The 20,574-nt window shown below is 35.0% G+C and overlaps 1 protein-coding gene across 2 annotated transcripts in view; it reads right to left on the reverse strand.

Annotated features, from left to right (window-relative positions):
- LOC121429293 (EVI5-like protein) overlaps positions 1 to 20,574 on the reverse strand; it is a 103,716-nt gene that overhangs the window by 34,860 nt on the left and 48,282 nt on the right. For both annotated transcript variants that reach the window (XM_041626294.1, XM_041626293.1), the window contains exons 12-14: positions 18,475 to 18,528; positions 3,307 to 3,456; positions 1,534 to 1,680 (exon numbers count right to left, since the gene is read on the reverse strand). In XM_041626294.1, coding sequence (XP_041482228.1) covers positions 1,534 to 1,680; positions 3,307 to 3,456; positions 18,475 to 18,528 — 351 coding nt within the window. The remainder of the gene's footprint in view (positions 1 to 1,533; positions 1,681 to 3,306; positions 3,457 to 18,474; positions 18,529 to 20,574) is intronic.

Genomic DNA, 20,574 nt, shown 5'->3' on the forward strand with positions numbered 1-20,574 from the left:
GATGGATGGAATGATAGATGGATGGATAGATACATGGATGGATGGTTAGATGGATAGATAGATGGATGGGTGGATGATGAATGGGAAGATGAATGGGAAGATGGATGGATGGGTGGATGAATGAATGGAAAGATGGATGGATGGGTTGATAGATAGAAAGATGAATGGACAGACAGAAGGATGTATAAATGGACAGATAGATTGAAAGATGGAAGGACAGACATAAAGATAGACAGATGGATAGACAGAGTGGAAGGACAGATGGATAAATGCATAGATGGATGGATGGTCGGATAGGGGAAAGATGCAGAGTATGATGCCAGGATAAAGAAAAATTGAAGAGAAAGAAAGAAATTGGCAGAGATATTAGTTATGGCAATCATGCAAATGCTCATGCAATTTATTGGATGCAATTAGATGTAAAGTTTTCCTTCAAAATAAAAAAAGACCAATTTATATTAACCTTCCATCACAGCTACTTGGCATGGATCGAAAGAATTAAACCTCATTCCTACACTGCACTTTGTTCACTTTTACAAATCTGGGGAGGGTTTCATCAACAATATTGTCCAACAAGTTGTCAGAGCCCCATCTTACAAAGAGTTGCGATGGTCCGATTAACCACAACTTTGGAAAGCCAGCAACATCAGCATCTAAAATACATGTTTCTACAAAATATTTTATAGATATGATGTATATTCAAACATTCACCGTTTTCTTGACAATTCAGTGTGCTTCTCTTTGTTTTCAAAGGACATTGGGCAAAGTTGTTGTAGAAAAAAAATTATGACACTGATGGATTTCCACAGAGATACGGTTGATTGGATCAATCGTATCTCAGTGTAAGATGGGGCCCTGATCTGACATCTTTCCCTGATTTTGATTGGCTGAGAGGCATTGTTACTATGGTAACTATATCGGATAAAATGTGACTTGTCAGATAAAACATCGTACAAGTCCTTTCATGAATCAATGCCCTTGTTCTAAAAAAATCTTTTTCATAAAAAAGCATTACTTTTGGGTAGGATTTCCTTTTTAGATTGTAGGCAATGTGCTTTATCATGCAATTCTTACATCTATGTTTGTCAAAATTTTCAAGTTATCACTGTTTCACATGTTTGATTACATTCTTTTTATTCACATAGACTTGAATTTTGAGTGAAGTTTTCAATACTACCCTCTATAAAATCTTTCAACAATTTAGTCAAGCAAGTCTTCATTAAATGAGCGAGCAAACTAAAGCAGCTCATGCAAAGCCTAAAGGGGTGTTGCAAGAAACTTGTGATCAATAGCAAGTTAAGTTTGTATTCCAACATCATTCATAATTCTGGTAATTAATTACAAATTTGAAATTGATGGCTGGAGTGCATTTTGCAACAGGAAGCAAAGCTCAATTTGCTATAATTTCCCTTGTTAAATCAATTGTAAACTAGCAACAGCAATGTTCAACTGATTTCGAATATTTCTTGCAACACCCCATTGAAGTACCTTTAAAGGTCAATGACCCCGTAGAGTGCGATGACCCCAACCTACCTGCCAGTGCGACTCCAGGTCGCTGACCTTTTCCCTGAGTTCTTTAAGAGCGAGGTTGGCCTCAGCCTCCCTCAGTTTGACCGCTATCAGCTCATCCTGCAGGGCGGCGATGGAATGTCCAGGTTCCTTCCGTAGCTTCTGATTGATCTGGAACAGAGAATGGAAGATAAAGAGATGGAGGGGTAAGGAATGAACGAACGAATGAATGACTGATTTCAACCTAATAAAGCAATCATTTATTAAAGATCACAATTACAGAGCTGCCAACAGAACAGAATATTTATCAGATACATGTAAGAGATAACAATATGAATTACCAAACGGCTGAACCAAATGTTTCCTTACGAGACAATACAACAAACAAAAGTTTTTCGCTCAGTCATTCAATCGGGAAGTAAACACTGAATTTACATCAAAACACATATCTCATTAATATCCCATAAAGTTGGCAACTCTGCAATTAACTTGGGTCTCTGCTGTAGAGAGTTCAAGGATTGATTACACCAGTTTATTTGTATGATCAATTGCAAACAATGATCAATGCAAGCAATCATCCGAAAAATATTCCCACGTTCGATCAGATTTGTGCAACAGAGTACCCAATTCATAGAAGTTGACAACCATGGGGTAGATAATGTAAAATTTCCATGCTTATTGAGCGTCACAATTACCATCATTCCAATATTTGGATTAAGAACATTAGACACATTTCCATATCATTCACCACAAGAAAGGATCACCAGTCATTCTTAAAGTCAGCAAAACATATATAGAATTTTACAATCAATTTGTATAGATATTACTTGTACAATAATTGTATTGAGGATAAGTCATAAATGTAAAACATTACACAGAATAAAACAATATAATTTATACAAAACATGACGTTCGAAGTTCATAACTAAGTAACAGTGTATTGAAATGTAAAAAAATTAAGGGACACATTGTGGGGATATGTTGATTAGTAATAAAAACTGTAGCATTTGTATTTTGTTTATCAGTAAAAAAGGTTAAGCGTGATACATGCTTATTAATAGCAAATTATTTCAAAATCATCAAAGAAAAAAGAACACTTGATTAATGTGAGATAAACCCCACTGGAAGGAAGGGATTGGATGGGAACAATTATAATAAAGTGTATAAATAATATGATGAATGAAGGGAAAATATATAAGAAAAGTAATGATTTCAAGCTATAAATAAAACAAATAATGTATTGGTATATCAGAATTGTATACATGGGTGGAGGTGAATAGGGACTTTGAAATGAATTACCATTGTTATGGGAACCCTTTATTATGTAACCTATCAGTTTATCTTGTTTTGTTACAGATGTGATATTCTATGCCATTATCAAATAAAATATATACAATATATTTCAAAAAGTTGGACTGGATTTTGCTCTGATTATGATTTCTTTCTTGGATCAACGGTTATATGCTACATAACTAACATATTTATATTTTTGCCCCTTTTAGGACAAATATACATGCTTGTTTTCTTTCTTTCATCTTTTCATTGAAGTTGCCATTAATTCAAGGATCTACAATGAGCAGCAATTCTATGTCAAGTGGGTATAACACGCTATAAATTGCTGCATATTGTGCATTTTGGTCATTCATCTCTTCTGCTTTTCTGTAATAAAGGGGAATGGATGAGTAGATAGTGATCTTTCTATGACTTGAGTCCCTTTCAAAAGGGGGATTATATATCAACATATACTTGTGAATTTTTGTCAGTCTCTGTTCTATGGGGGGGTGGTTATAGGACTACCTTTTCAAGACTCTCAATCTTGGTGCTAAAAGTTTTGAGAGACTCCGCCGATTCGGCTTCTTTTAATCGGACTGAGATCAATTCTTCCTGCAGTTCCATCACCACGGATTCCACCTCCTTGTCCAACGCCGAGGGCTGTTCGTTCTTAGCCTGATCGCCATCGTTTTAAAAAAAAAAGGTAAGAGGGGAACAAAAGATGAGATAAAAACCCAACATAAAATAGAGAATTTACATGGATGGTTGTGAAAAGAATGAAAGCAATTATCATAGCATGCATTTCAAAGTGGCTATAGATGTGATTGATTATAATGTTTGGCTAAAATTTAAGATTAGTTAATAAATCAGTTTCAATTTGATTGGGATTATCATTACAACTTTGTTTCAATCCCTCTAATACCATTTGCTGCAATTGGGTTCAACAATGATTTGCTGATTTTACCCCAGGATTATTCGCATTGCATGTTCATAATTAGCTCCTTTTAAAAAAAAGCTATCCAGGATATTAATGCTTAATTAAAGACATGGCATCAAACAAAAACTGGTTTAACTTGGTTTTCTGTATGTAAAAATTAGTATCTTATATTTTGTAAAAATAACAGTCTGAATTGAAGGAAATTGCATAAATATATAAGTGAATAGCCATATTTCTATTTGAATTCCCCCAAGTCCCGACACAAATTTGACAATTTTTTTGGTCTATGGATCTAGGAACTATAATTATAAGAGGGAAATATTTAAAAGGTTTTTTTTTCTTCCTTTCAAAAGTTTCAGCATTTTGGGTTAAATAATTTGGACTGTACAACAAAATTCCAGACTGGACAATAACAGAGAAAAGTCAACAATCATTTAAAGGATAGACGACGCTTTCAACAATCATTTAAAGGATAGTTGTTTAGCCTCTACAAACATTTCTTTGTCAGTTGGTTTGGACAAGATTTCTAAAAAGGCTCTACCAATGGAATGCTAAAGACCAATAAAGTGCACTTGATTGACAAATATTTATGTAGAGAAAGACTGGGTCGCTATATTTAGAACTTGATAAAAATTTAATGTTCAGCTACCCTCCATTTCATCTTTTCTTTTCCCATTTTCGCATGACTTTTTCGCAGAGGAGCATTTCACTGATATTCTTAGCAAAATTTTGAAACAGCATCATTATCTAGTAATATCTAATATATCATTTAAATTAAAATTTAACTGCACTCATAGAGAATTTATACTGAAATGAAATGTGAGCATGAAAATATATTTGGAATATGCATGTAATACATGTGTTGGTCATATAATATGCAAGTGACAACTGTATACAAATTTATACCAAACATGAAAGACACCAATACATTCCACAGGGATTCAAATTGATGAAGAATATTCGCATCAAAATGCATGCATTATTAGTGATCAAAACACCAAATGAAAGAATAAATAAGGATGTTATATTTATATAGGAAATGCAGATACATGCTGTAAGAAGAAACATGAATACAGAACAACAAGCATGCATAAGACAAGCAATCAATCAAAATACAAAGCAAAACATGTAAATTCAATGCAAACATCCATATAATATCAGCACATACTAGAAATTTTAATAAAAAAACAAAAGCAACAAAATAGAAATTTATACATATAAAAACAAGAAATAACTCAATCTTTTGAAGTACTTTTGCTGCATGATAAATATAAATGGATCTGATTTTAGAAACATGTCTACCATAGATTTTTTTTTAATTAAAAAAAGGTAATATCTAATGATATCTGGCAGTCTAAATTTATAAATAGAAAAAATGGAACTGAGGTCATATTGACAAGCACAATGTTTTTTTTTTATTGTTATCATCCTTCACAGGAAAGAACAAGTTGGTTTTCCAACATTGTAGTAGACTATTAAAACGCATATAAAATTACACCCTAGACAGTGAACATACATATAACACCAGAGGGTAACAAGAATGTCGCTATTAAAGACGAGCACATAATACACCCGTCTGTAACACAGAAAATGGAGTTATTGGTCAAGCAAGAAAAGTGAAAGGTAGCGACTACACCTTTGATCTTCTGAACTCAAAATCAATAGAATTGCTGGGATCTATGCTAGTATCATACACACCAAATTATATTATATTTGAACCCGAGTCCCTCAGATTGAAAGACAAGAGTTATAACCACTAGACCACAACCCCCCAACTCATATTATGCTGTACTCGACCCAGGTGAGGTGAATAGGTACCTGGAAAGAATTTATTCCTTGAAATGTTTATGCGCTGTAATTATCGCCACCATGCTAAAGCCGAGTAATAATATCTAAGTCCTTTGGAAGTGCAGAGAGACGTTATAATCATAACGTGACGTGCACTATTAAAAGAAAATGACTATTATTACTAATTATTACAGCAATTAATCAATTCTTAATAAATCAAGAAGAAAGATAACTGATAAAATGGCTTTCCATACATATACCAGATGTGACAGCCGCTTTAAGCTAAAAGTACAAACATGAACCCAAAATAAAAATGTAAACACCAAATGAGGTTACTTCAGGAGAGCATTCAACCACACTGATTCTATTTTCAAGCCCACCCACCACATACCATGAGTTTGACCTAGCAAGTAAAGGTCAACTCTGAATGTTGTAATAAACTGATGGATGGCAAATAGTGGAATCATGATTAAGAACTTGGTTGCATTCCATCATTTTTTTTTAACACTCATTTTATCGATCGGCAGAATTGCTTTTCAAAACAGTTCTTTACAGCATTTGATAGATGTTTGCATTTTAGAGGATGTTTAAAGAAATGTCCACACACAAAAAAGCTTCAACACAACCTTAATGAAATGTATGTGGTAATGATTGCATGTAGTTAACATTATTTACAAAAATAGAATATCATTACTTTGGAAAAATATAATTCAAGGATACCCCCCCCCCCCTTATTTTGCTTTCTTGTTCACCCTGCTCCCTGTGTTGCATCCATTCACTCACATAAAAAACATGATAATCTATAAAAAAATAAATCCATTTCAATTTGAAAATGAATTGTTATTCCATTATTTTCTGAAATTAATAAACCAATCTAGTATCCAAATTATGGCCAAGCGCCTCCTAAATATGATGAAATCTGAAGCCGACAGTTCCAAATGCTGTGCTCGTGGTCACAAAACAAAGACACAAAAACCCCCCAAAATACCAAGGAAAATAAACAACAGAAACAAAATTAAGATATGAAATATGAAAATAGTGGTGTTGTAACTTGTAATAAGTTTCTGATTTTACGCCAAAACAAAGGAAGGAATAGAAAGAAAGAAATATGTGGTGCAAAACTCCATAAAAAGAACAAGAACACATTGGGTGCATTTAATTTTTTTAAAGAAATTTAAAAAAAAGGAATGCCCCCCCAAAAAAATGTTAGCCTCCAAATAATTTTTAACTAGGATAAGCACATATGTATTACCTTGCCAAAATTCCGACACATTGTTTACTAATGCCATTTCTCAGTTTACTATTTGATTATTCTCAGAGAATTATATTCATAATATTCACATCCCAATAACATTTGGATATGAGGTACAACGTATGGGAGAGTGTGAGGGTGCGGGAGGGGGGAAGCAAATTTTGGAAACGAAAAAACATGCAACTCCCAATCAAAGTACAAAAGCTCCCCTTTGCATATTGATGCTGAACAATCATTCTAAAACAGTGCCAACAAGCAGAAGAAAAACTTCACCAAAAATACCCTTAAGTCTGGTAGCAAGGAGTTTTTCCCCCATCAAGAAATGACTGAAATTCAAAATACTGAATCAGCTATCGTCCACCACTCACTCATACCTGATAGTATACACTGTATTCAGATGCTTCTCTACGACGTTTGCCGACGAGCGAAACGGACTAAGGAAAACAGATTATTTGAAATTGAATACAATGTTGCATATACAGTACAAGTTGAGAGCAAGAAGGGTATTAGTGTAGATTACTGGTGAAATCTGGGTCACAACCAGTCTGAATTTCCTTATAATTTCATGTATCATAAAATGTTGGCATCTCAATGAACTGAAAAGCTCACTGGAACATGTATTATGGCAAATGCATGTTCATGTACTACTATTATTGTCACGTTCACAAACCTGATTCCCAGGTGACTGATGGAGGGGGGGAGGGCATGCTACCATCGCACCAACAATCCCAACGTCAAACTGACAGTCCTATGGTATCAATATGTCGATGAACCTAGTTCCGAGTCTGGCTCCCATTTCATACAGACTTGTTATAATAATAAATGCAAAATAACAATTTCACTATCAGCCAATCAGATTAAAGGATTTCAGTAGCTTTTAACTGTTATTGCTAATATTATAACAAGTTTTATGAAACAGGGCCCCTGTTAAAGTAGCCAGTGTGACCCTGGTTGGAAAGTGCTTTATAGAGTACTGAAGTGATGATGTCACAAAAAAAAACTTATTTTGCATTTCAGTTCTAAAAGTTAGGAACCAAGCCAATGATACATTGACTTCAATGGGGCTAATTATGTATTCATGAGGTCATATCTCAGGCCCCCCATTGACCGATTCTTACCAAATTTTGGTAGTAGAGGTATTTCATCATGCTCTACCAATATATGGTATTAAAAATGCTGAAATGCATATTTGGAAAATTGATGACGTCACATGTTTTGATTTTCACCAATAATTGTAGAATATGGATTATCGGATTTTTTTAACCATTTGAGATCATTGGTAATTTACAACACCAAACAGGCTGAATTGCACTATTTGAAGTTCAAGAGTTAATTCATAACTTTAGGTGTAGATAATAACCTAAAGTTCTTTAAAAAAAAAAAAGAGCGGCATAAACTTCATACGACCCTCAGGCATACAATTCAGAAATCCATGCAGAGTAGATACACCCTTCTGCCAGGCATGCTACATGTATAGGAGAGTTTCAAACGGATACAAACAGTTGGATGCAAAGAGACATATGATGATGATATGAGTATTAGTAGTCATTGATTATAATTTGAGTATCACACAATGGTTTTACATATAACCTCAAAATCTTGGCATATTTTATAGTTTATTAACCTAAATGAATTGCCTTATACAACTTTATATCATGTTGCAGATAAGAAAAAGGTAAATCACATGATTTAAATCACATTCTAGAGTCTAATGAATAAAAATAGTTATTTTAACAATTTCTTAGATTTCTAAAAACATGCCTTGGGAGAAAGGACTAAAAATTCAACCTATTTTTTGCCATTATAAAAGGAAGAAAAACAGTAAAAAAAAAAAAAAAAACACCCAGAGCGAATCCAGGGATGCACAAATGCAGGTTAAAATTTTTTAAATATTGGAGAGCGAAACCATCTCTACACTTTATGAAAAATATTTTGTTTATTAATAATGGGTATAAAAAAAACTTGTGTATTTTACGATACATTCCAAACACCTATATCCTAGTTTCAGTGGTGTATAAAACAAGCTAAAACAATTTGGCCTTTCAGAAATGAAATCTATTTTTGTGATAGATTCTGAGATATTATTCAGTCAAAAATATGTCAACCTTTTTTCCTTTTTGATGGATTTCTTTTTTTGGGGGGGGGGAGGAGAGGGTAGTACCCCCAAGGCCCCCATCTATATGCCAGTGTCTAGCTTCATAAGTTACTAATACGATATATGGAGTATAAGAAAGAATGTTATCTGAAACGATATTGAGGCTATGTATGAACGCATCATGGCATGTATCATGTATACCTGGTGCCTGACTTTGAGGATCTGGTAATAGAGTTCATACTCTGGATGATCATCGCTGTGTGCGTTGCCCATCGACAAGGAAGACTACAAAACAGACTGCAATGTGAAGGAAGTGCAATCAAACTCTTTACAGATCAAACACAATTGAATCAATTACATTACCTTGAATTATATAGAGTCCTCCTTTTAACATACTCCATTAATGAGCCCTTTCACTTTGAAACAATTTTGAACCTCCTTGTCAATATATTCAATCTTTGCCTCAACATTTAAAAAAAGAAATTATTTTCAATTATTTTCCCTTAATTCAACATATTTCATCAATTTAAGTTGTGTTTAATGCTATTTTCACGTTTTACAACAATGTTCTGACTCATTTACATTTTTTGAAAGGATACTATCTTGTAATTTTATCTGCTTTAATATAATATTACAAGACCCCAAAGGAAAACAGCTTTTCATTGATTGGGTGTCCTCCGGCTCTTGAAATGTTAATAAATAAATAGTGAATAAATAGACCGACTTAAAGGGATGTATGATAGAGAATCACAAGTTTGCACAAATGATACATCAAACGGAGAAGTAAACATCCCAAATACTTGGACATTTTAAAAGTTACCTTATAAGGTGCAAATGTTTCAACAATTCCAGGAATGTCTTTTTATTGATGATATACCCACATAGTAAACGGCAAATACAGATTCCTGTCTAGTCAAAGGGTGTTTTGTGTCAATATTGTGAGGTGAATTCCAACAAACTGAATTACATACCAGTATAAAACAAAATTCTCAATACCAAAAATATATAAAACCATGCTGGTAGATAAAGGAATGTATAGGGTCTCTATATTTCTAACTCAGAATGTTCACCCACCCCATCCCCATCCACAGAACCCCCCCCCCCTCGTCCCCAACCCTGGGGCAAAAACATAATGTCATTACTCTAGGATGGTAGATTCATTATGCAAAAGCATCTCTTATCCAATTATGTTTCTCCAAGCCTAGAGAGAATATTCATGTATTGTGTTGATCCTGATTGAGACAAAATTATACTTGCAAATGCAGGTCTAAAAATTTACTGCATATATGGTATACTCTGGTTAAAGAGAAATTCCAGTAGTTGCAGTAAACACTTATTTTCATGAAAAAGTCGGTAAAACAAGACTTAATTGTCAGTATATCATCGAGGATCTAGATCTGGTACAGTTACATAAACTGAACTTTGAGAAATCTTGAAATCTACACTGAAAAATATTCAGACTGAAGATCCCCAACACAGATAAGCGCACGTGGGACAGTGTATAATTATTGCTTCGAATGTCCGGCCCGACGCTCTACCCGAATCCTGTGCTTATTTGCTGATTTCTCAGCAATTACACAATTTCTTCCAGAATCCTTTGGCACATACGTTTTATTCATACAAACAGACACTTTGGTGGTCATTTCATTGGATTCTGTACAAACTCATTTTGATATCGTTACCAAAACTAGCATGTACCTTTAAAATCGTTAAAATGAATGGTAAAAAGATCAACTCTTTAAAAATTACCACAGAATCGTAGAATAGGCCTACATGTTTTATGTTTGTAAAGCATCTGTGTTTCCTATTCTAAATACTGTTATCAAAGTCCTCTGCAATGATTTTCTCCTTCATATATACATTGTAGAATTTTTGAATTGGAAAACAGAATACACCAAAATGATTCCCCAATGGTTGTATGTTTTTAAGAGAAGATATCAAATAATTATGGAAATGGGATAAGTAATTGATGACTGATAAACAAAATAAATCACATTATATCAGGTAAATGTGCCCACGTGTGCTTATACGTGTCAGTAATTTTCAATGTTCTGTCTAGCTATTAACAGTTATTGGTTGAATATTTAAAGAAAGAAACCTTTGAAACAAGATACCTTGTGTGAAAACAGAAAAACCAAAGAAACAAACCAACAAAAGTTTGAGAAAAATCGAACAAATGATGAGAAAGTTATGATCATTTGACATCACACATCCTTGTCGCATTGCCAATGGGAGGATCTGCATGGCATTAGTGATTGCAATATTCAAATGCTCATAACTTTCTCATTATTTGTCCGATTTTGCTCAAACTTTCTTTGTTCTTATTCTTTGATTTTTCTGTTTTGACACAAGCCTACTTGTTCCAAAGGTTTCATTCCCCTTTAATATCAGACTTTTGATCAAGACCTGTATAGTAGTATGGTATTAATCAACCTAGACTTTAAAATATTCCTCTTAAACTTATTGCCAACCATGATTCCTTGATCGAGATTAAAACCATTTTGTAAATCTTGTTTTCTGGGTATGTTCATATTTTCAAGTTCTAGATAGTATCCAATTGGTGCTTTATAGACTGATCCAATTACATTTGGTAGAACTATACCTTTGATAGTGTTATTCTTTTGGAGGTCTCCATAGCTATATTTTGCTCATGAACAAACAATCCATTAAATCCTATTAATCATTTAAAAAACACTACAACATTACTAGGCAAAGATGTTGACATGATACACCATCAAATCTATTCTCATTTTTGTGTGCAAATTTTGCATTCATGGTAGAAATATATCTTCCCTATTATTCTCTATTGTTTAGATAAAGCTCCTAAAAATAAACATTTATTGCAGAGCTTGAAAATAACTATTCTGCCCCAATAATGTGTGACCATTCTATATATATTTTTTGTGAGCATTCTATATACATGTAGGCCTATTATCAGATATGATATTCTGCATCAACCTATTATTTTGCCTCTAGTATGTAAAGTGTACATATCTCATTATGTCAATTGGGCTCATTAAAGAAACTGAGTCATAATGAATGCCCGTGCACTCAACTTAGCATCGTTGCTATCCCATGCAAAGTTTATGACCTGTATGCTATGCAATATACCCGACTCATATAGGCTACACGTAGGTTATTTTAAGGACCTATATAACCACAAAATTGATACTGCATCGTAAGTTAATTACAATACCTGATATATAGATATATTCTTACCTTCAATAAGGCCTATATTCCATACATACAAACCAGAAACCAGAGAGGCACTTTTCATGTGTGCTAGGCAGGCATCCGTCCACCAATCTACATGTAAATCTGATGAGATATACAGTATCTATTCATCCTAAAAGACCTAAATACATAATCATGCACCCTGAATATTTATTCCAGTCTCTACAAAGGCTGCGGGTTGAGTCCCAAATGGAGTATCCAACACAGATTTACACTGAGCCGACTTGCGTACAATGCTTCTTCAGGGGTTAGGTATAAATCATCCCTCGTATTACAAAGAGCATTTCCCTCAGAGGCAGTCAAGCGGCATAATCCTGCTCTCCCGCTTTAACTTGGAGGGTACCTGCACAACAACACGCTGACCCTTTCTCTTCCTTCAAACAGTTTAGTGTTTGTGTTAAAAGCAAGCTTTGAGGATTCCTAGTCCCTTACGCCAACACAAGATCAACTTGAAGGCAAGATCTGGACTGGACTGCTTCAGTGATGCAAGGCATTTTGCATAGCAGGGATTCCCTCCTGCTAATCAGTGGGCAAACAGTATATGCAAGACCTATTACACAGAGCTGGGTACTGACTGAGACTCCGCTGGGTAACACATCACGGGGGTGTAGCGATTAGGCAGATGTGAACAAGATGCCGGCGGTGATGCGGGAGGCAGGCGACGATGCCAGCCTGAACTCTGGGGGTCACTGGGGCCGACATTAGCCCTGACCTACAAGGAGGGATTGGGGTCCTTCTGGGTCGGGATAAAATGCAGGAGTGAAATCAGATCTTTACATCGGAATTTGGGTCTTATTTTATCAATGACAGTTGCTTTAAAAAAATTAAGGTTTATTTCAAAAGCATGATCATACAAAGCAGAATTTCTTGATGTTTTCCCCTTAATGAGACTATTTTTCTTCAATTAAATGACAATGACCTATAATAGACAAAGAACATCATTCTTAGAGTGTAAATATAAGTATTTTCAAAATAGGGATAATTTTCTCTATTTTGGTTCATGCTATAAGTAATGATAATAATTATAGACAGTTCTTGTACAGTGTATAGCGCATAACGCATTATGAATAATTACTCTACATGCGTGTGCTTCCAAAGGACTTGGATATTATTACCCCTTCTGTCGCTCAAGCAGCTCAAGGAATTCCTGCCAGGTACCCATTCACCTCACCTGGGTTGAGTGCAGCACAATGTGGATAAATTCCTTGGTGAAGGAAACTACTCCATGGCTGGGATTTGAACCCACAACCCTCTGTTTCAAAGTCCGGAGACTGATCCACTGGGCCACAACGCTTCACATACAGTAATGAAGCCAGTAATAATAACGAAGACTCGTTCCCAAAATATTTGTCTGCTTATATGGGGGGGTTGAATCTTCTTTTGAACCTACATATGTTTATTTTGTGCCTGCTAAATACTAGAGACCTAATATTATTATATATCGTAATATCTTATACATTAAGCACTATCCTTTGATATTAAATACTTACATACCAGACCAGCTCAGCAACGATAAAGGTTGGGTTTACATTTGGGGTAGGTGATGGGGGAATGGAAATAGAGAGAGGGGGAGGGCACCAACCCATGCACTTGTGCTGGATAGTGGAATTCCTAAGATCTCCATATCAAACATATACAAGGATTAACTAAGATTTAAGTCAATGGAATTGACCTCTAGACGTCATCCAAGTATGCTATGGTCAAACATTCCAATTGTCCACTTGTAAATGGGGCAATGTCAAACAGAGCAATATAGTCCCTCTGTGATGTAAACAGAACAGTGACTTGGTGATACTGCATAGCCTGAATATATACATGTACAGGGCCTTTTCACACGTGAATCTTGAATCATCATTGTAATGATGATTGCAATTTGTCTTTTGAATCAGCGGACCTTTCGCACGTCACTTGAAAACTATCATTTGAATTCGCATTCCCGAATGAAGGCGGCATGTATCCGTGGTAAATTGTCAATCAGAGCACTGCATCACAAATATAAACTATGAGTGCACGACAATCATCATCTACGGAAGTGCTAAAAAAGGTCACGTAAGCTCCACCCTCAAAAGATGTTTCAATACATTTTTAAAGAACAAGGCTTTGCATAAGCAGACGATCATGATATTTTTGAAATTGCTGTTATTTATATCAGTATCTCTGCAAAAAAAGGCTTATTCACAAGATGCTAATGTTTTTGTTTATTCCTTGTTTCTGTTTGGTCAAAGGAATACAGGATCTGCCTTGTTGATATCGTCAGGGAGTTAATTTATGTATTTGCAAATTCATTAATGGGATAATTTTGCTACAATCTGGAAAACAAAATTGAGTTTTTGTAATTTTAACTGAAACTGTCAATCATCAGAAAAAGAAAACTAAATATTTGAAGCATTGTGATGATTGTGATCAAAATTGTATTAAGTTTGGGTATAGATTCATTCATTTGAGCTTGAGTTGAAGAAAGTAAAAGACCAGAAAATAAATGAAAAAAGGAGAGATAGAGAGAGGGAGGAGGAGGAAGGCCCAACATATGGCAGCATAGCCAGGATTCAATGATATTTTAAAATGTCAATGAACACTAGCTAACCTGTAAATCATCTTAATGAATCCAACAAAAGCTCTGGTATTTTCCATTAAAGTCAAAAGCCTTTAGGGGAAGAAACACTACCATACAATTGCTACCAACCGCTGACAAGTAAGAAACTCAGCGTGGCTTTTAACGATAGAACTATTTATAAGATTGCGATACAGATGCAGGACAGCTGATGAAGGCAAAACACGAGATGCAATGCGACTCTTCCATGTGACGTTCTGAAACATGGGTTCCTAAGACATGACCTCATGAGCTATTTATAGCCTATACTAAACTCAGGAGATTACAGCTGGCGGCGCCACCGCTGGGAAGGGAAGAATGCACTTGGAGTACCGACTTGAAAATTCAGGAACAGTTGATTTCGCTACCGGCTTGCAAATTGGCAGTGCGGTCAGTTACCAGGTTTCGCCGACCTCTACGAATCCATCCAATATCGAATTTGCATTACAAATAATGGTATTACTTTCCTTCTCGGGCTGAGCATGTATACAAACGGAGTGACGTGAAATATGTACCCACTGTCTGAATCAATTTGTAGTTTAGCTCGTAGCTTGCATTTAAAATCGATCGGAACCCGACAGCCGTGGAAGATTTCTTTCCTTTTGAAAACAATGAAAGGACTGAATGATATTGGTTTTGTGTCAATTGCTCTCCTAAACAGAATAGTCATGAAGCTGACCTTTTCAAGTTATTTCTGGAACCAACAAAAACATCTAGACAGCTGAATAACAGTTACCCCTTTCCTACCATAACACTCAGGCAAAATGTTAATTTTTCATTTTGGGGGACTTTTTAAACCTACTGCCTAAATCTACAAAATTGAATAAGCTCTAACATTGAAGTGAATGGGGACTTTCAGGGCTACATGTATTTTGAGTATTTCAGGGGCAAAATTGTCCTAAGGCTAAGCCCCGATGTAATTTTTTTCCTTGCTAGATTGAAAGAAACTTGTGATTAATTGCACATCTATTTGGGGTCAAAGTGTGTAAACTGAATTGCCACAGCTATTTAAAATTGATCAATCGGTTATGGTGAAATTGCAACCGAAGTTTGCAATTGAATGCAATATTTCCTTGCAACACCCACAAAGCAGGAGGGCCCATGGTATGAGAGAAGAAATATCATCTGCCTACACTATGTGCATGAAGCTATTATGTACATTTCATGATGGAGTACATGAGACTAATTGGCGATCATCATGATACAGAAATCAATTTCCTCCATCATCTCGAGAAGGGCAATTAGTGGCTAAACCTTGGAGGCATAATTGAAGATAATTTGAAGTTCAGGAGCGCAACTAATGGTAGGCTGCAGCTCAAAATATACTGAGACTACACACAGTGATACAAACTGGAAGCATGGACTAGATAAAGAGAAAATCTTCATCAAAAATATGAGTTAAAAGCAAAATTCATTAATGTAATCATAACCGAAGTAGCATGATCAAAATAGAAAAGCATTCACGACCACAACTTTTATCAAGTATAAGAGTTAATAGGGAGGGGAGGGGGGGGGGATCGATGGCAATGGGAGAGAGAGAGAGAGAGAGTAAAATACATGCTCCACTGCCAAAAATGTCTATGTATAGTTTGAACATGTCAGTGCCATGGCAAGGCAAAATTGGACAAATTGGAATATAAATGTCCAATTTCAATGTTCACACCTCCAGGTAGTCTGAGGCCTTGTCTTGTGTGAAGCTGTTCTAAACGTGTTACAGGTGTGTCCTAGTTTGCTTTCTTTTTCAAGAAAGAAACATGCAAGGAAAAATAAACAGCTTTCATAAGCGACATCAACATAATGGCGTACATGTAGGCTACAAAGATATATTCAGTAAATTGCCAATTCGTCCACTGCTAACTCGTCCAATCACCACATGGTCTACCTTCATTCAGTCTAATGCCATTCCATCATCACCATTTTGTCTAACAACCATTTGGTCCAATCATCACTTCGTCTAATCACCTTTTTCGTCTATTACAATTTCGTCTAATAACCAGTCGGTCTAAAACCCATTTTCTTTTCATTCATTTTGCACAATTAACATTTTAATAGTTTAATTAGACCAAATGGTAAATGGACTAAAATGGCTATTACACCAACTGGTTATTAGACGGAATGGCATTAGACTAAATGAACGTAGATAACGTAGATCACGTAGTAGACGAGTTGGCAACTGGACAAATTGGAAATAAACCGTATACAAACACCCCCATTTCTTGATCATATAAACTAACCAGATTCTTTACTATCATCAGATCAGAGTAGAAAGAAAAGACACCAACACATTCATAATTTCAAAGTTAAAACCATAATTCCCTTCTTGTGACATGAAATTCATCAAACCAAATTTCCAAAGTGCAAACATCAATTATTTCATGCAAAGTAAAACTAAAATGAAGAATGTCTATTGTTTTTTCAATAGGTCATCTAGCAGTGAGAGGTTACAATTAAATTCAAATTCATCACAACAGCAAAATATCTAAAGTACATCTACAAGTGAGAAAAAGGAACAAAAATACTGATAAAACTTCACAATCAAATATCAAGCTAGAACTAGAATAAAACAGAGTGCACTCTCTTTATCACACTTGAGTAAACAAACAAACACACAAACTAAAAATTAAGTGCTGTTTGCTAATAGGTATAATTGACATAACTGTAAATTGGTAGAGCGGGTTTAAAAATCACTTATTTCATAGAATGTAATGAAATATAAGAAACATAATTCAATGTTTAATTTGAAGAAGCTGAAATGTTGCAATTATAAGTCAAATGCTGCAAATCTGTAATACTTTATTACCCTCTAAAATTAAATTTCTTGCAAATCCCCACTAGATTTGAAATACCTATGAACAACTTGCAAGCAAAAAAAAAATCATTGAAGTTGCCAGCTACTTTAACAAAAGTGAAATACCAGTGTTCCTCAGTCAATCTAAACCATGGATTTCTTTTCACTCCAATTTTTCAGAGCTGACAACTTTCAGGAAACACATGTCTGGAGTGAAAACGCTCTGGTCATCAAAATACATCTCTATATCGAAAAAAGGTGTGAAGCTATGCATTAAAGATAGGAAAATATCCGCTCTGTGGCTCCCATTCGCTATCAGTTTGAGAGAGCATAAAAAACCAAAAGTGGCTACTGCTTTTGCTGTTAATTTTGGTTGTTACTGGCAGATAGCCACGTACCATTCAGATGTGAATATTTAGACCCGCTACAGCAAGACTACAGCATTTTCTTCAATCTAATGAAAAAATTTATTCAATCAGGTCTGGATACACAGTCTAGTACCAAACTGACAATGCATAGTTTCATCAAAATGCTGATATAAAATTGAATGATTTTATTGTTTGAACTTAGAGAGCTAATCCAAAAACTGTTGCTCATAATTCCTCTTGCTTTCATTTTGGCAATATCCTTTTTAATGAAAGAAATGGTTTTTGAATAATAAGATCTTGTAATACTGCAACTGTAAAATTTGCCCAATTAATACAACCACAAAAGTTCTACTTCACACAAAATATTGTTTAAGGAAGCAGAATACATATTAAAAGTCTGATGTATATAAGCTCCAGACTATGCCCAATATTTATTGAGTTAATAGATAAGAAAATGTTTCCTTCTGCATGGAAAGAAGACTAGTAAGAGGGTGATAATACGAATGAAAACCTGGGTATACAACATGATCAATACAAAGAAGAATTCATTAGAAATCAAAAGCGCACCGCAAAAAAAAAAACGGCTGATTTAAGCCCAAGCTCAAGAAGAAGTGTTAATCAAGCGATCGTTTCTGTCTTACCCTCCGCAAGAGTTCTTTGAAGCGAGAAGACGCTTGCGAGATTCGCTCCATGGTCTGAGTTTAGGAAAGATTGCAAGCAGTGAGGATGGTCGACACAAACGTGGCGAGACGGAGAGAGAGAAAACGGATGAAATGAAGTGGAAAACGTACAAGGTACAAGAAACATCACACATATGTTGTTTTTATTCACACTAATAATGTTAGAGACGAACACAAATATTTGGTTATGGTTCAAGGCACAAAAAGAGCACCTGCTCTCATGTCATTGTTTCTTGAATAAACTCTATCATTTCTCTCTCTTCTGCTTCTGAATGAAGGAATATGAGCCATAGCTATTCTACAAAAAAAAACAGATGTCATACAACATTGTACCTTTAAAACTAATAAATTTTACAATCTATATGAATATCTATTTTTTAAAGAAACACTTTGAAAAAAAATAGATTAGAAAACAAAACCTTTTCATATGACTTTTCGGTACTCATGTACATCTTACATTTAAAAATGGCCTCAGAAAATGTAAATAACTAATTATGCAGTACATGTAGCTATACATGTATCTGATCTGAATTTTTTTTCAAGCAAATTCGCATCTCATATAGTTAGGCTTACATGTATTTTCTCAGGAGTCATTACCACTTATACATGAAAGTCAAATTCAAAGTGGATGAATTGTAGATTTATAAGTTCATGAAATAAAATGTAAAATCATTACTTGACTTTTTTATAAACTTTAAATTTGTTTGTTTTCTATTCTACTGGAATCTCATTAACAAACAAAATCAATGTACCCTCATACATGTACAATGCAGCAAGAGCAAGAGTATTGGGGCGCCATTCAAAGGTGAATTTGTGTCACCTTTTAAATAAAAAATCAGGATATTTCATGGTTAAATGTTCAATCCAAATCTATTTCATGATCTCATTTTAAAATTATTTTTCTATTATACTTCTTATCCCTTTTGTATTTTTCCTTCTTCATTACCCGAAAAACAAATTAATCAGGGGGGGGGGGGGATGCCCCTGCCACATCTAGTTCCATCTTTACCTCTTAGAATTACATATTCGTATTTTAATATGAAAATAATTTTTTTTAAATATAGCCAGGGGCAACAGTAGATGGGGCAAGGGTAGGATCATGGTGCCCCACCCTGAACAATTTTCTTTTCCAATCTTCTTTCTCTGGAATAACTTTTGGATGGATTTTCCATCATGGCCTCTGCAATATTACAGATTAACTCCAGGTACAGTAAAGCCATGGCACCTAATATTGACCGAAGAGATGAACAGAAGTGCAGGAATCATTTCGGAATAGATGGGGATTCAGGATTGGAAATGCCAGCGCTCCCAACGATTGTCTTTGATTGCCAATTTGCTTCGCTCTGCAGATCATCAGCTTCAAGGACGAGGAAAGGAGAACTACAAATTCTGGGACATCCACCAAAATCACAGGCATCATCGGTCACACAAATCAGGCATAAATGTCTTCTCTTTCTGGTGATACATTGATTTGTGAACTACTGTACTAGAGGGCTTATGAAAGCCCGGTTCTTAAAGCTGAACATATTTAATTTAAGACACCAATCCAGAGTCTGACTTTTACAATATTCATTGCTCATTTTGGGGGATATATAATAAAGGCATTCTACATGGTGCACCATGAAATTGTCATATTTTACATGGTGTGCCCGCATCTTCTACCCCCCATATCATTTACTCACCCCTAAAATTTCCAGAAGGGTATTATTGCTATCATATTTATCAATAGTAATTGGGATGCATATCCACAATACTCCAAGATATTGATTCACTTTTTTTGCATATCAGGGGACTGTTTCAAAAAGAATCTTTCAGTGATATTTACTGACAAATTTTCTTTAAGCCAATCAGATGCAAGGATTTCAGTAGTTTACAATTTTTTTCATTAAATACTCCCTAGGATCTTTCTGCGTTTTAAGTAAAGAACTTCTCTAACGTCATCAGGCATTGACACTGCAGCCTTGTGGACGATACATTGATGATACAATGGGAGGTAATTAGAGAAAAGGCAAGGGCTATGGGGTATCCCACCAATGACTAATGATTGTCAACACCATTCCA

This window comes from Lytechinus variegatus, chromosome 15 (assembly GCF_018143015.1).
Source record: "Lytechinus variegatus isolate NC3 chromosome 15, Lvar_3.0, whole genome shotgun sequence".
Lineage (NCBI taxonomy): Eukaryota > Metazoa > Echinodermata > Echinoidea > Temnopleuroida > Toxopneustidae > Lytechinus > Lytechinus variegatus.